The sequence below is a fragment of the Mesoplodon mirus genome (assembly GCF_964341445.2).
Source record: "Mesoplodon mirus genome assembly, chromosome: 7".
Taxonomy (NCBI): domain Eukaryota; kingdom Metazoa; phylum Chordata; class Mammalia; order Artiodactyla; family Ziphiidae; genus Mesoplodon; species Mesoplodon mirus.
In genome coordinates, this window is record NC_138983.1 from 129,301,896 (window position 1) to 129,316,906 (window position 15,011).

General features: G+C 49.3%; 1 protein-coding gene across 2 annotated transcripts in view; it reads left to right on the top strand.

Annotated features, from left to right (window-relative positions):
- The window catches only part of TECTA (tectorin alpha), a gene marked incomplete at its 3' end in the record, with an annotated part of 67,323 nt that overhangs the window by 13,499 nt on the left and 38,813 nt on the right, over positions 1–15,011 (top strand). For both annotated transcript variants that reach the window (XM_082628502.1, XM_082628503.1), the window contains exons 6-9: positions 1,193–1,605; positions 7,541–8,111; positions 10,032–10,624; positions 11,886–12,459. In XM_082628502.1, coding sequence (XP_082484628.1) covers positions 1,193–1,605; positions 7,541–8,111; positions 10,032–10,624; positions 11,886–12,459 — 2,151 coding nt within the window. The remainder of the gene's footprint in view (positions 1–1,192; positions 1,606–7,540; positions 8,112–10,031; positions 10,625–11,885; positions 12,460–15,011) is intronic.

Below are 15,011 nucleotides of genomic sequence, written 5' to 3' on the forward strand. Positions count from 1 at the left end.
AATTCTTAATGTTGTATCTTTGATACTTTCCTTTTCAGACAGTCTCAATGTACAAATACTTCTACCTTATTGACCTGTGCCAACTTTTTATAGCATCTCTGTTCCCCAGGAGGCAGGGATGAGAAAATAACCTTGTCCACATTCTATGGGTTAGAACATTAAGACAAGTGGAAGTTCAGTCAGTAGTCTTGGCAGTTGATTGCAGACTTGTGACCATTGCCCAGTTCTCTTGACTCCGACCCCCAACCAAGGATTAGGTCATAGCCCCCAGCCCAGAGATGCTGCCGTGTCAGCTGAAGGTTGATATGAAGAACTGGTAGATTTCAAGGCTTTTGGTGGGGGAAATCATTCATTTAGAGAAATGGTTTTAAAGACTGAATGCCTACCAAGGCAATAGAAGTATTTTAAACATTAGCACATCCCTTAGGACCATTCCCCTCCCCATCTCACTGTTGTCCTGACGTAGATTCTGTCAAGAAGTTCTGTCCACGGGATAAAGAGAGAGGAGTGCTGGACTTAGACCGGGCCTAGGGTGAGGGGAGAAGACAACTCGTGTAGGTGTAAGTTCTGCCTAAACAGGATTTATGAGCCTGGGAATGTGGGAAGCTAGGGGTCAGCCCTTTCCAGAATTTTCCCAGGAGGCCTGGGATTTAAATTTGTGGGTCTGACTCCTGATTCTTTTCTGGCACGTACTGAGCCCCCAACAGCTGTTTGTTGAATGAGTGGATGAGTGAATGAATGATCACGTTCGCAAATGAACCAACAGTGTTGCCGAGTTACCCGGGGGGTGGGGGAGGGCCTTCTTTCGGAACACCCTTCCTCTTATTGCCGAAAGGAAGGCAAGGACTGCCGTGTGTCCTGGTGTATCCCATGGAGTGAGACAATGTGTCTTTCCTTGAATGAAAGTGTGCTCACCAGTGGTGGTGAAAATAATGTCAAGAGCTTAGATTGGATTCAGACAGACTTGGCTTGGAATCCTGGCTTTGCGGTTGAGTTGCTGAGTGATTTGGATGAATTACCTAACTTCTCTTAAGCCCCAGTTTCCTCACTTGACAAGTGAGGGCAACACTTCATATCTAATCGGGTTCTTCTGAGGATTAAACGGTATAAGGCAAGTAAAGCCTTTAGCCTGATGCCCAGCACAGAAGGTAAATGCTCAATAAATGTTAGTTCTACTGTCCTTATTCCCCAGGACAGTTCCTTCGGCGAGGGGAGGTGTTCTGGGATGACCTGAACTGCACCATCAAGTGCCGCTGTCTGGATTTCAACAACGAGATCTACTGCCAGGAAGCCTCCTGCAGCCCCTACGAGGTGTGCGAACCCAAAGGCAAATTCTTCTACTGCAGCCCGTTGGAGACCAGCACGTGCGTGGTATTTGGGGAGCCGCACTATCACACGTTTGATGGCTTCCTCTTCCACTTCCAAGGCTCCTGTGCCTACCTGTTGGCCCGACAGTGTTTGCATACTTCCAGCCTCCCCTTCTTCAGCGTGGAGGCAAAGAACGAGCACCGGGGAGGCTCAGCCGTCTCCTGGGTGAAGGAGCTCTCGGTGGAGGTGAATGGCTACAAGATTCTCATCCCCAAAGGAAGCTACGGAAAAGTCAAGGTGAGACCCTCTCCATCCTTCACGGAGAGATGGAGAAGCTGGAGGTGCTTCAGCCTGGGGAAGACTTTCCCAGATCTAACTGCTGTTTGCTCTTTGTACCAAAAAGATGCATGGATCTTTGTAAAGATCCATGCAAATATCTTGTAAAATTCTTTACTAGGCTAAATTTTGTTTGTACAAGAGCTAACCTAAGCTTTCTCTTTGACATGTCTATCTGCTGTTTATCTTAAAGTACATTTAACTTCTTAATTCACACACACACACACACACACACACACACACACACACACACACACACACACACACATCCAAGCTCAGACATAACTGGGAACAGAAGTAAATTGTTTCTCATGAACCTGGCTTGCAACAATGGTAGCCACATGGCCATGCCCTGGAGACAGTGTAAACACAAAGTACAAACCCGTAATTCACTACAGCTTTCGATTAACACTCTCACATCCCCCCATCCTGTTTACCCAAGAGCTGTGGCTTCATTCTCAGAGAAACGTCCAAACTGATTGGTGTATCCGTAGGCACTGCCTGTCCAGGCAGCTGGAGTGGGCTCGGTGACTTCTTTAGTGAAGCCTGGGTGGAAAGTTCCCCTGAAAGCTTTACCCAAACACCCCTTTAACAGAATCCCCCACTCCTGCTTGGAATGGGAGAGAACACGGATCTCTGTGGTGCGTTTAGCATATGCAAATGACTCCTGTCCCTGTCTACCTGGATTTCAGGCTGGGGCATTGACAAAAGAGGGAGAACAAAAAGCCTGTAGCAATTACTCAATTTGTGGAGGGCCCAAGTTTCATGATGTTAATGGAAACCTCACGGCAACCATGTATTTATTGAAGCAATAATAACCAGGACCACAAGGGCTTGATTGCTGCAACCCCATGCAGTCCTTAATCCCCAAGCATGGAGGTCATCACAGAGATTACAAACCAGAACTGATGCCGGTGTAGGGAGGTCTTTTTTTAAAAAACGTGTTGTAGTTTTAATTGATGCAGCGTGTCCAACAAAAGGCAGCACCAAGGAACTAATTCCACTTTTTCTGGCTCTGCCCTTCCTAGGTCTGTGCAGCGTATCTGTCATAATAAGAAAAGTGGGCTATTACAATGGTTAAAATGCCAATTTGCTTGGTATTTGGTTAGTCTCCCTAGAGACAGCTCTGTAAATCAAATCAGAGGGAAGAATTTGGCTGCAGAAGTTTGGAGTTTTTCCCTTTTAAATTTCTATTGTGCTGTTGAGCACTAAACTTGTCCTTGTAGATAGATGCTAACATTTCCAGCTAGAAAAATGTTTGCTAGCTCTCCCCTACGTCCTTGTCTTGTGGGGATGATGTGTACATTATCTGAAGTTGGAAAAGAAAGCTTCATGCTGTATTCCTATTTTCCATTTTGATTAAAATTCTTTTCCTTTCACAGTCAGACTCCTTTTTTTAGAAGGAAAGGGACACCAGCCCCTTGCTTTCAGGCCCAGCAGCTCTGCTAATTTTGCGTGGCTCTCTTCCATCGTCCGAGCGTAGGGCATGGATTCCTCAATTTTCTGTAGCGACAGGGAGATGTGGACGTGAATGTAAATGTTTCAGAAAGAAAAGGTTATGTGATTCCAACTGCAAGCAAACAATGGCTCCCTTCTCCTTTTGCCAAATGGCTTCCGAGCGTCTCTGAATACACCTGCCCTGCTGGGGAGGGTGCCTCCATGGATGGCAGAGACCCCACCCGGGGTGAAGTGGGGACAGGCAAGGGGGGTGGGAGGCAAGAAGGAGCCTGATTTGCCGACTTCCAGACACGCAGGGCGGGGCCTTGCAAACAGATCTTAACGAACAGGTTGCCTTTCTCCATAAGCTGGGATTAGGAACTGGGCTCTGAATATGCATTTTCCCCCTTTGAAATGTTCTCAAGTGACAAAATAAACAATTTAGGATTGTGTATGCTAATAGGGGCCAAAGAAAGCCAGCTAACATCCATATATAGTAAATGTCTCCTTCTAACTAATACTTATCAGTTTTCATCTTTCTCCCCCAGATAAAACTGAGTAGTTTAGGGTACACCAGGGAAAAGAGTGCCAACGCCAAATAGCTGATGGTGATGAAGAGCTCTGATTCTGGGGTCAGATCTGCACAAGCCTTGGGCCACCACTGCCAGCTGAGTGGCCTCTCTGAGCTTTACTTTCCCCATCTGTAAAATGGGGTAATCGTGTCATGTCTAGAAGGCAGGGCTCTTGGCTGTAGTTTGGACTTGGCTATCTCAACTCAGCACTGGACAAAGGCAGTAGGAAGCAGTGGAGGGTTGGGTCCTGTCACCCACAAATTATGCAAGCCCTGAACCTCAATTTCCTCATCTGCAAAAGGGGGAGACGGTAAGGACCTTCTTAAGTTGTTGTGAGGATGAAATAGGATAGCCATATGTGCGACAGCTAGTACAAAGCCTGGCACCCAGTAGGCACTCAATACTCATTCCCACCGAAAGTTCTTCTCATTCTAAGGCCTGTCCTACGATGCTACTTCTCTCTCCCAACCTTACTCCCACCTAACCCTGCCCCTACCCACTCCTGGGAGAGACACGGTTAAAGGGGGTCCTGGCTGGTCACGGGGAGATGAAGGGAAGCAAACAGGGAGACTCATCAACATTGGCTCATCAGGAGCTGAGGACTGGGACAGCAGGAAAGAAATAAGAAGCCATATGGGCTGGGTGAGAGTCCCCAGTTGCTCCCATTCCGAGCCCTCTGGGGTACAAGCACAGGACTCTATAAGGTGTGGCTGAAACTGAGACATGCATGAGAAAGAAAGGGGGAGAAATGACCACTTATGCCGGAAAAGAAAAAGGGAAAATCTGGGCAACGCCGATGGGCGGCGTAGGGACACAGGCAGTGTGCGTGGGACGAGATCGGATGCAGCAGGGGGATGGTTGCAACATCCAGAGACAGTCCCCCCACCCCACAGCCGCACCCTGTGGCTTCTGCTCTGAAGCACAACCACTGTCCTTTGTTAGCAGGGGCTGAGTGAGAGGAGAGGAGGGCATTCAGCGAGGGAGGTATTTGGCATTTATGATTATTCCGCCTTGGAGAAGATTTCACTTCCTACATCTCAGCACAGAGCAATACACAACAATCATCCAGTGCTCTTGATGGCTGACCTTCCTCAGCTTTTCTCATCCTTGTTAGCTAACTTGCTACCTGGGAGATAAGGATAAATCAATCAACCCCTGGGTGTTTTTTTTTCTACTTCCTGCTCTCATAGGATGGCTTACATCTCAAGCCTGTTTTTTTGTTCCCTTCCCCCATAAGTCATACTAATTTCTAGGGACAGGGAATTGCACATGCCATTAGCCATGGTAAACCTTGGGAGCGATGCTTGGACAGTCTATTGTCTCACTTCCTAGACAACCCAGAGAGTTGCAGCAATGGTGGCACCAAAGCCCCTTGACCTTTCTGTGTGCCAGAAATCAGTACAGGTGCAGGGCAGCCTGGACGTGCACTTACAGTCAGCCCACCAGGGCTGCTCCAGGACTAACCATCCATTCCAGCCCTCAAAAGTGATGTCTAGAGATGCCAGGCACGTTAAGGGTGAAAAAGAAGAAAACGAACTCTCTGTTGGAGGCTTATCAAGCCACTTACACATGGGACTCACTCTTTGTTTTTTTTAACATCTTTATTGGAGTATAATTGCTTTACAATGGTGTGTTCGTTTCTGCTTTATAACAAAGTGAATCAGCCATACATATACATATGTTCCCATATCTCTTCCCTCTTGCATCTCCCTCCCTCCCAGCCTCCCTATCCCACCCCTCTAGGTGGTCACAAAGCACCGAGCTGATCTCCCTGTGCTATGCAGCTGCTTCCCACTAGCTATCTATTTCACATTTGGTAGTGTATATATGTCCATGCCACTCTCTCACTTCGTCCCAGCTTACCCTTCCCCCTCCCCGGGTCCTCAAGTCCATTCTGTATGTCTTTGTCTTCATTCCTGTGGGACTCACTCTTGATTCTTCCCCCATTTCTCACTCCCCCCTGCAAAAAGCCCCAGGCCCTGCAGAGTGTCCACCACGAGCTGTCCCTCCTCCACGTCTGGATACAGGTCAGGCCTCGCCCTCATCAGTCCTGGCCTCCAGCACCAGTTGCCCGCCTGATTTCTCTGTTTCTAACCTCTACCTACTTCAATATACCCTTCGTACCGGCCAGAGTGGACTTTTTCAAACACAAATCTGACCACATCATTCTCTTACTTAAAACTTTTTGGAGCTCTTCCTACAGAAGAGAAATCCAAGTTGTTGTTTTTGTTTTTGTGGCGTTTTGTTTTCTCTTAAAAACATGCTTCAAAGGCCCTCCAAGATCTGTTCCCAACACAGAATTCAGAGCAATTCTTCCAAAACGGAAGTCAGATCATGTCGATCTTTTGCTCTGGGCGCTCTCTTCGCTCTCGGCTTCCCTCAGAGTCACAGCCAAAGTCTCTACAATGGCTGACAAGGCCCTGCCTGTTCTGGCTGCTCTTATCTCTCTGCCCTCCCCGACCACTGCCTGCTCCTGGCTCTCCGCTCCGGCCACACCGGCCCGTGCGAACCCAGCGCCCAGCACGCTCCACCCCAGGGCCTGGCCATCCCCTCTGCGTAAGTCACTCTCACCCCAGATAACTGCACGGCTTCTTCCTCATCTCAAATATCTCCTTCCCCGTGGGGTCTTCCTACACCCTCCTGTCTAAAATTAGAAACCCTCTTCCCTAGCACTTTGGATCCACATTCCCAGCTTTATTTTCCTGCAGAACACTTTTCTGATGTTGTTATGTATTTTAGGTATTGGTTTTGTTTGCTGTTGGTCTCCTGAAGAGGAATAGACAGTTCCAAGAGGCAGGGATTTTCGTCCGTTTCACTCTTTGCTAATCCCCAACTCTTAGAACAGAGCTTGACACACAGAAAGGGCTGAGTTGACATCTACTGAATGAATGGACCCTGCCTGTGTCCAGCTTCCTCTCCAGCCGCCCATTCCCTTCCCTCTGCAGTACAGTGACACCCCGATGACTGTCGCTATTCTCATGCAGCTACTTCTAACAATGTGATTTTATTCACTTGTTCTGGAATTCTCTGTCCCCTACTCTTCCTTTGGCTGCTTCTGTTTATCTCTAAAGACCCAGGTCAGACTTAACTGCCCCGAAAAACCCTATATGACCCCCCCTCCCCAGGCTGGATCAGTGGTCAGGTACCATTCTCCCACTGCATCACTGCATCACCTATGAACGTGTATTTAAAACTGTATGTCATAAATATCCATTTGTGTCCCTCTTCCTCAGTAGACCCAGACCTCATAAGGGGCAGGGACAATTACTTTTTTTATTCTTTATTTCTCAGCACCTAACATCGTGCTTGGTACCCAGTAGGTGTTCAAATTTATTGTGTTGAATGATGGTATGACATAGGCCTGGTATCAGGAAGTGACAGGGTGAAACACTCAGAGAATAACACCAGGGCAGCCTCAAAGCTCGATGGTGGGGACAGTTTTTAGAGCACCTTCCAGCTGGGAAGAGGGGTCGGGGGTGCTAAGGGCAGCGAGGGGGTCATGGAAAGTATGTGCCTTAAGCTGAGACTTGAAGAATGGATTTCGAGGAGAAAAGGGGAAAAGCCAGGTAACTAGTCTTTCAAGAAAAGACTCACGTGAAGCTGGCCCAAGAGCCAGCCAGGAAGTGTTGACAGCCACCTGGTCCCCAGAGGGGTTTAGAGTGGCACTAAGCAATGCACGTCTGTCACAACTCAAACGCCAGCCTGCTCTCGAAGGTTCTGGGGCCTCTGCCTTCCTGGGAGGCAAGCCCGCTGGCACCCGAGCCTTTTGGGGGCCACTCTCTCTGTGGCGCTGAGTTGCTCCATCCCTCCCCCCTTTCCTGACCTCAGCTGGACCCACTGCCCTGGCCCCTGCTCACCTGCCTTTTTACTATTACTGTTGTTGGCAGGTTAATGACCTAGTGGCTTCTTTGCCCGTCACCTTAGACTTGGGGGCGGTGAAAATCTACCAGAGTGGCTTGTCTACTGCTGTGGAAACGGATTTTGGACTCTTAGTGACGTTTGACGGCCAGCACTACGCCTCCATCTCCATCCCAGGCTCCTACATCAACTCCACTTGCGGGCTTTGCGGGAACTACAACAAAAACCCTCTGGATGACTTCCTGCGCCCCGACGGCAGGCCAGCCATGTCAGTCTTAGACCTAGGAGAGAGCTGGCGGGTCTACCACGCTGACTGGAAGTGTGACTCAGGTTGCGTGGATAATTGCACCCAGTGTGACATGGCCACCGAAGCCCTCTACTTTGGCCCCGACTACTGCGGCTTCCTCAACAAGACCGACGGCCCCCTGTGGGAGTGTGGCACTGTCGTGGACCCCATGGCCTTCGTGCACAGCTGCGTGTATGACCTGTGCAGTGTGAGGGACAACGGGACACTCCTGTGTCAGGCCATCCAGGCCTACGCCCTTGTGTGCCAAGCCCTGGGCATTCCGATTGGAGACTGGCGAATCCAGACTGGGTGTGGTAAGCTGGCATCCTGTCCACTCGGAAGGCCACGCCTGTGCAGGGGGGCTGGGAGAGGGTTTCGTGGCTCCTAAGAGAGCTCCCTGTTAAGACACATTGCCCGAGAGTCAGGGTGAGGTTGGAATATAGCAAAAGATAAAGAACGAACTGTAAAAGCAACTTGACCTTTCTCCTCACCCAATACTGTGGCCAGAAAACAAGAAACCACTGATGGGCATCCGTGGTCAGGAGACACGGAATGCATGGCCAGAAGAGGGCCCTTAGCAGGGGTGGCCCGGGCAGAGTTGAGCAGGGAGGGGGCCGTTTCTGAGCTGGAGGTGGGTGTCCCCACGGCTGTTGGGGACATGTGGACACTGGCCTGGGGAATCAAGAGCAGCCTTTGGGAGAAGAATGTACCTCCCAGATGGAACCCATGGCATTTTTGTTCTTGGATGTTTCCTCTCTACTTTCAGTGCCTTCAGGTTCTGTGACTCCTGCTCTAGAGCATTTCAGCTGGTCCAAAAGGGCAGTAGACAGGGCAGGTAGCAGACCCGGAAAGAGGCCTTGTTCTAAAGTGCCGGGTGGTGAGGAAAAAAGCCCCCAAAGTGTGGGAAATCCAGCTGTCCCCTTGGAATTACACTTTTGGATTGAGCGTTTGGAACAATTTAGCTATCTTATGTTTTCCTTCTATACAACTTACATCTCTCTCACTTTTCCTAGTTATGTAACTGTTAAAAACAAGCAAACGAAAAACCAAATTGCTTCTTGGAATTTTGTTTCTTTCCTGGTCCTTGGTTTTCTCCATATGAGTAAACCGAAAATTATTATCCGCGCATTTGAGAGTGCTATGGAGGTGAGATTTAAAAGTTTCTTTCAGTTCCAAGGCCAGAGGGCAATTTTTTCCTATCTGTATAGGTTGGATTCATATAAATCAATATGTATCAGAATCAATTCTTAGAGAATTGATCAAGCTACTAAAAGACAGTACATTTAAACATTTTTGTGTGTGTTGACTGGCCAGCCTCTATCACGCCTGGAGTATCCAAATCCTGATTCAAGTTGAGATTGAATATGACTCCTCTTTGATCCCTGTGTAATCCAAGGGCATCCAATTGCCTAATTTTTTGCCTATAATGGCTATTTTTTTTCTAGTGGTACTACTTTCCTACCCTCCACATTCCTCTCCCTGTCTCTCATTTTAGTGGGATGAATTGTATTTAATTCAGAGAACTTGTCTACCAGCTCTTGAGCCTCTGCCTATTGGGGTCAACCAGACTCAAACCAGACTCAGATGTTCTTAAAATAAGAATCGCAGTTTTCCAAGGCAAGAAGGGCCTTCAGAAGGCATCCAGTCCCAGTTCAGTCTCCTGGGGGAATAGGCACACAGGTTCTTTTCAGATAGCTGAGGTTCTTTCTTATTTTTAATATCCCAGAGAATTCATTTTCACAGTCTTCTTTGGTCCCTGTTTGAAAGTTCACTTTTTCAAATTCCTCCTCTAAGAGTTAGATTTTTCATTTCTCCTGTGAGTTGGATTTATTTCCTCCTAGGAATGGGCCACGTTCTATAAAGTCGGACCAACTTATATGCCCATCAGTTGAAGATCTTAAACCATCTCGATGGTTGTAGTTCACCCAATACTAAACCTGTATTGAATAATCAGTCGAGCCTAGTTAGGATAGGAACCTGAAATTTTATTTCAGTCAGGATGATCCAGTGAGATCCCAGTCCATCACATTGCTCAGTAGTTACTACCAAAGCAGTTGCGCTCCTTGCACACCCTCAGTCTCCCTTCCCCCAGTGAGTGGTGGCTTGGCCCTCCCTCTAGGTGCCAACTGGTCCAGAAGGAGCGTTCTTCCTCCAGGCCCCCGTGCGTGGTGGATCTGGCCGCTTAGCCCCTGGGTCATTCACCTTGTCACGCTCTCTCCTCTCCCCTACGTCAGTGTCCATGGTGCAGTGCCCGAGCTTCAGCCACTACTCCGTGTGCACCAGCAGCTGCCCGGACACGTGCTCAGATCTGACGGCCTCCCACAGATGCACCATGCCCTGCACGGAGGGCTGCGAGTGCAACGAAGGCTTTGTCCTCAGCACCAGCCAGTGCGTCCCGCTGCACAAGTGCGGCTGTGACTTCGACGGCCACTACTACGCCATGGGCGAGTTCTTCTGGGCCACGGCCAACTGCACGGTGCAGTGCCTGTGTGAGGAGGGCGGCGACGTGTACTGCTTCAACAAGACGTGCCGTGGCGAGGAGGTGTGCACAGTGGAGAACGGCTACCAGGGTTGCTTCCCCAAGCGGGAGACCGTGTGCCTGCTCAGCCAGAACCAGGTGCTGCACACTTTCGACGGCGCCGCCTACCCCTTCCCCGTCGAGTTCTCCTACACGCTCCTCAAGACCTGCCCTGAGCGGCCGGAGTACTTGGAAATCGACATCAACAAGAAGAAGCCGGAGGCAGGGCCTGCTTGGCTGCGGGGTCTCCGGATCCTGGTGGCCGACCAGGAGGTCAAGATAGGAGGCATCGGGGCTTCGGAGGTCAAGGTAAGACCCTTGCGGCCTTGGAGACTTTTCTGATGAGTCCTGCCAAGCGAAGGAGCCGCGCTCTTCAGGCTTGCCTGGCTGCCTCTGACCGTGAGCGGATTCTAGGAAGGCAATGACTCCGAAATGGGAGCGTTTTCTAACTGTCAGCACCAAATAAAAGTCCATCAGGTGGAGACTTGGAGTGAAGCTGGAATTCCTCGAATTAGAGCAGGACTAGCTCGCCAGAGTAGCAAATACTTATAGGATGCTTACTGTGTGCCATTCATCCTAAGAGGTAGATAACATCATTATTCTCATTTTACAGATGAGAACACTGAGGCACAGAGAGGTTAAGTAACTTCCCCCGGGACACACAGCCATACAGTGGGATTCAAGCCCGGGTCAGCTGGCTCCAGAGTCTGTGCTCTTTACCCTGTACTATGCTGCATCTCTTACCTGTAGATGGGAATCCGTGTGGAATAGCACAAGGGGTGCCTGCCATGGTGCCTCACACCCTGCTGTCCTGGTCTGAAATACCCATCACTAAGCATGCAGACTCATAGATCATTAGTAAGAAGGAATCTTGGGCATCATCGAGTGCAACTCCTTGTTTTCACATGAGGCTCCCAAAGGGCTAAATGAGGGCTGTGGGCCTGACCGCTGGGGGGTGGCAAAGCGGGGGTGAGGGAGGGTGAGGGAGGAGCAGGTCTCCCTCCTCCCAGTGCATGTGCATTTCATAATATCACATGACATCTAATTTAGAAAGCAAAAGTCAGTGCAGCAAATAAAGCATACATCCACACACTGAAAGGGCTGTGTTTTTATTCCCATTGACACGCTGGCAGAAATTAATTTATCAAAATAATAATAGGTAGATAGGCGGATGGACAGCTAGATAACTAGATATATACTGTGTGCTTCCAAGGGGCTGAGACACAGGAAAAGTAAAATTTGAAGGGAGAAGAAGGAGGCAGGACATCGGGGGCAGGAGGAAGCCACATGTCTACGGTGACTGTTGCTCACACTTCAGTTTTGCTTGGAACTAGCTTAGGGTCTCACACAAATAAAGAGCAAATGTGTTGGATCAGAGGAGCCTGGAAAGAAAGAAACAAAGATGCCCACGAAAAACACAGTTGATGTCTGTGTGGTTTCCACACAGTCTGCTTCTCAGCCTTACTCCAAGGGCTAGTCATGGGGCAGAGCCACGTCTCTATTCACAGCCGAGGAAGCTGTGGGCACCCTGTGTGTATCTGGAACTGATGATAGCGATTTGAATTTTCAGGTGAACAGTCAGGAAGTGGAACTGCCTTTTTTCCATCCTTCGGGGAAGCTGGAAATTTATCGAAACAAAAACAGCACGACCGTCGAGTCCAAGGGTGTCGTGACCGTGCAATACTCAGACGTGGGTCTGCTGTACATCCGGCTCTCCACCGCCTACTTCAACTGCACGGGGGGCTTGTGTGGCTTCTTCAACGCGAACATCAGCGAGGAGTTCTGTCTCCCCAATGGCAAGTGCACGGACAACCTGGCGGTGTTCCTGGAAAGCTGGACCACTTTCGAGGAGATCTGCAACGGGGAGTGTGGGGACCTGCTGAAAGCCTGCAACAACGACTCGGAGCTGCTGAAATTTTACCGCAGCCGTTCCAGGTGCGGCATCATCAACGACCCCTCCAACAGCTCCTTCCTGGAGTGTCACGGCGTGGTCAACGTCACCGCCTACTACCGCACCTGCCTCTTCCGCCTGTGCCAGAGCGGGGGCAACGAGTCCGAGCTCTGTGACTCTGTGGCCCGGTACGCGAGCGCCTGCAAGAACGCCGACGTGGAGGTGCAGCCCTGGAGGACCCACGACTTCTGCCGTGAGTTCGGGTGACGCCAGGGGGGCGGCCGGCCGGGGCGGGGCGTCGATCCCTGAGACCGCGGATCTTCTTCTCTTCCTGGTGCAATCGCACTCAAGGACAATCTCATTAACCCTGTACATCTCCCCTAGTCTGACGTGTCCTCTGGAAGGCTCGTCCCCCCAGACCAGACTATCGCGCATCTTTATTGTTGTTTCTTATCACACAATCCCTCTTCGTTGTAGGACAATTAGCTATTGACCCTTGGTTATATCTAGCAGAGGGAACACATCACGTCAAAGGACCGGAAATCTTTGTGATGGCTCGGTGGGCGCCTTCTCTCTTGGCAAGGCAGGACCCCATTCATTTCAGCACATGGCGATCAGTCAGGGTGCCTTTCCCGGAGTAGAGATTAGCCCCGCTCCCCAGGGCAAACCTGACAATGGCTCTTGAGAGAGATTCCCATGGGCCTGGTTGTTCATTTTGCACCCAGAGTATCTGACCCCTCTCAGCAGTACTTGTACTAATGAGAATAATTGCTGGGAAGACGAGACATATAATCTCCTCGGTTCTGGGCGAGCCCAGGGGGAGGAGTAAATGGAAGGGTAGAAGGAGAAGTAGCTGAGGGCGGGACCCAGGCCTGGAGCCAGGACTGCCCCACCTGGACCACATCTCCCACCCCTTCCCCACCAAGAAGGTCGGCCCTCACGGAGACCAGGGCCACCACTGAGGTTCCATCCTTTACATCTGGTTATGTCTCTTCCATTATATTTCTTCCTACCTAAGTTTGTTTATTTTTTTAACTTTTTATTTTGAAATAATTTTAACATTACAGAAGGGCTACAAGAATATCTATGTAGCTTTTACCCAGATGACCTGTTGTTAGCATTTTGCCCTGTTTGCTTTGTCATTCTCTCTCACTGACTCTCCCTTTGAAGGGAAGTTGCAGATATCATGCCCCTTTGCCCCTAAATATGTTAAGTGTATATTTCCGTAGAATCAAGACACTCATTCACAGCACAGTACAGTTACTGACCTTAGGAAATTTAACATTGATGCGATAACTTAATATCCACTTCAGTTTTGCCCGTTGACCCAGTCGTGTCCTTTATGGCTTTCCCCTACCCCTCCGTGCAGATCTAGTCCGCGACCACATGGGGCATTTAGCTGTCATGTCTCTTTGGTCTCCTTAAGTCTGAAACAATTCCTTAGCTTCTTTGTCTATTACGATCTTGTCATTTTTAAAGATTACAGTCTCCCCCCTTTTGAAATAGAATGGGCCTCCATTTGGGTTTGATGCTTTGCCATGGCTGGGTTCTGCTCTACATCCCACCTAGCCCCCTGCATAGGAGAGGCATGTTGTCCTCATGGTATCAGGTCACACGTGGGGCACACTCTGTCCAGCCTCCTCTCATTGGTGATGGGCACGTTGATCCCCTGATCAGGGGTTGTCAAATATCACCACTCTGTGTCACTACGTTTCTATCTTGTGACTAATGAGCAATCTGTGGGGAAGTACTTTAAGACCATGCAGCGTCCTGCTTGTCATCACAATCTCCCTCCTCAACTTAGTGCCCACTGATGACTTGTTTGTATTGATCTTCAGCATGGCGATTACATGCTGACAGTTTACAGCTCCAGCACTCTCTCCACTTGTGCCTGTCAGCAGATGTCATTTTACTGTAAGCAAGAGCCCTCCTATCTCTTCTGCCTGCCTGTCCCCTATCTATCATCCAGCCACCCATCCATCCATTTATTTACCTCAATCATCTATCTATCTTATCAACATGGACACACAGATTCCTGTTTTTCTCAATGCTTTATGTTTCATATCACATTTGTTATTTTGGCATTAAAATTATGACAGATTTGGCCTGTGGGTGCTCCTTCCAGTTGCCTCCTACGTCCTTTGGATATGCCTCTGTCATTTTCTTACTTTCTAGATTAACGAGATGCTCCACATCACCTCTTAACCTTCCCTGCCCCAGCCTAGAATCAACCATCACTCTGAGAAATCCTGATTCATTTTGGTGGGGAATGTTATTAGAAGCTATGATCCGGGTGAGGCTTACCCATTGCTACTGGGGTATCCTTACCTTGCCTCTAAGGCTTTGCAATAGTAACATCTTAGACAGAGCTAAGAATATCCCCCCTGCCTCCCCCCGCCCACACACATCATTATTTAAAAATAATGCTCTGGTTTCTGAGCACTGGAAGTCCAAAGGAGCATATGGAGTATCATCTCAGAGTTGGGCGGTTATATCCCTGGTGACCCTAACCACACTGGGGAGGGATTAATAACAGAGGCTGTGAATGTGCAGGTGGAATTCTGGAAGCATGCTCTTTTCATAAAGTCACCTAAAGGGAGGGAGGCTCCAAGGTTCCTACTGACCACCACGTCTAGTTGGACCTTAGAATGCTTTCCCAAAGGCTTCTCTTTAACCCACTTCCCACATCCTCTTTTGCCCCACCTCCAGCTTGTCTAAAATGATCTCTGTCCCTGCTCCTGTACTCCACTTTCTAGTTATAGTTCATTCACATTACAGGATTACAGAGTCTGCCCCATACCAAAT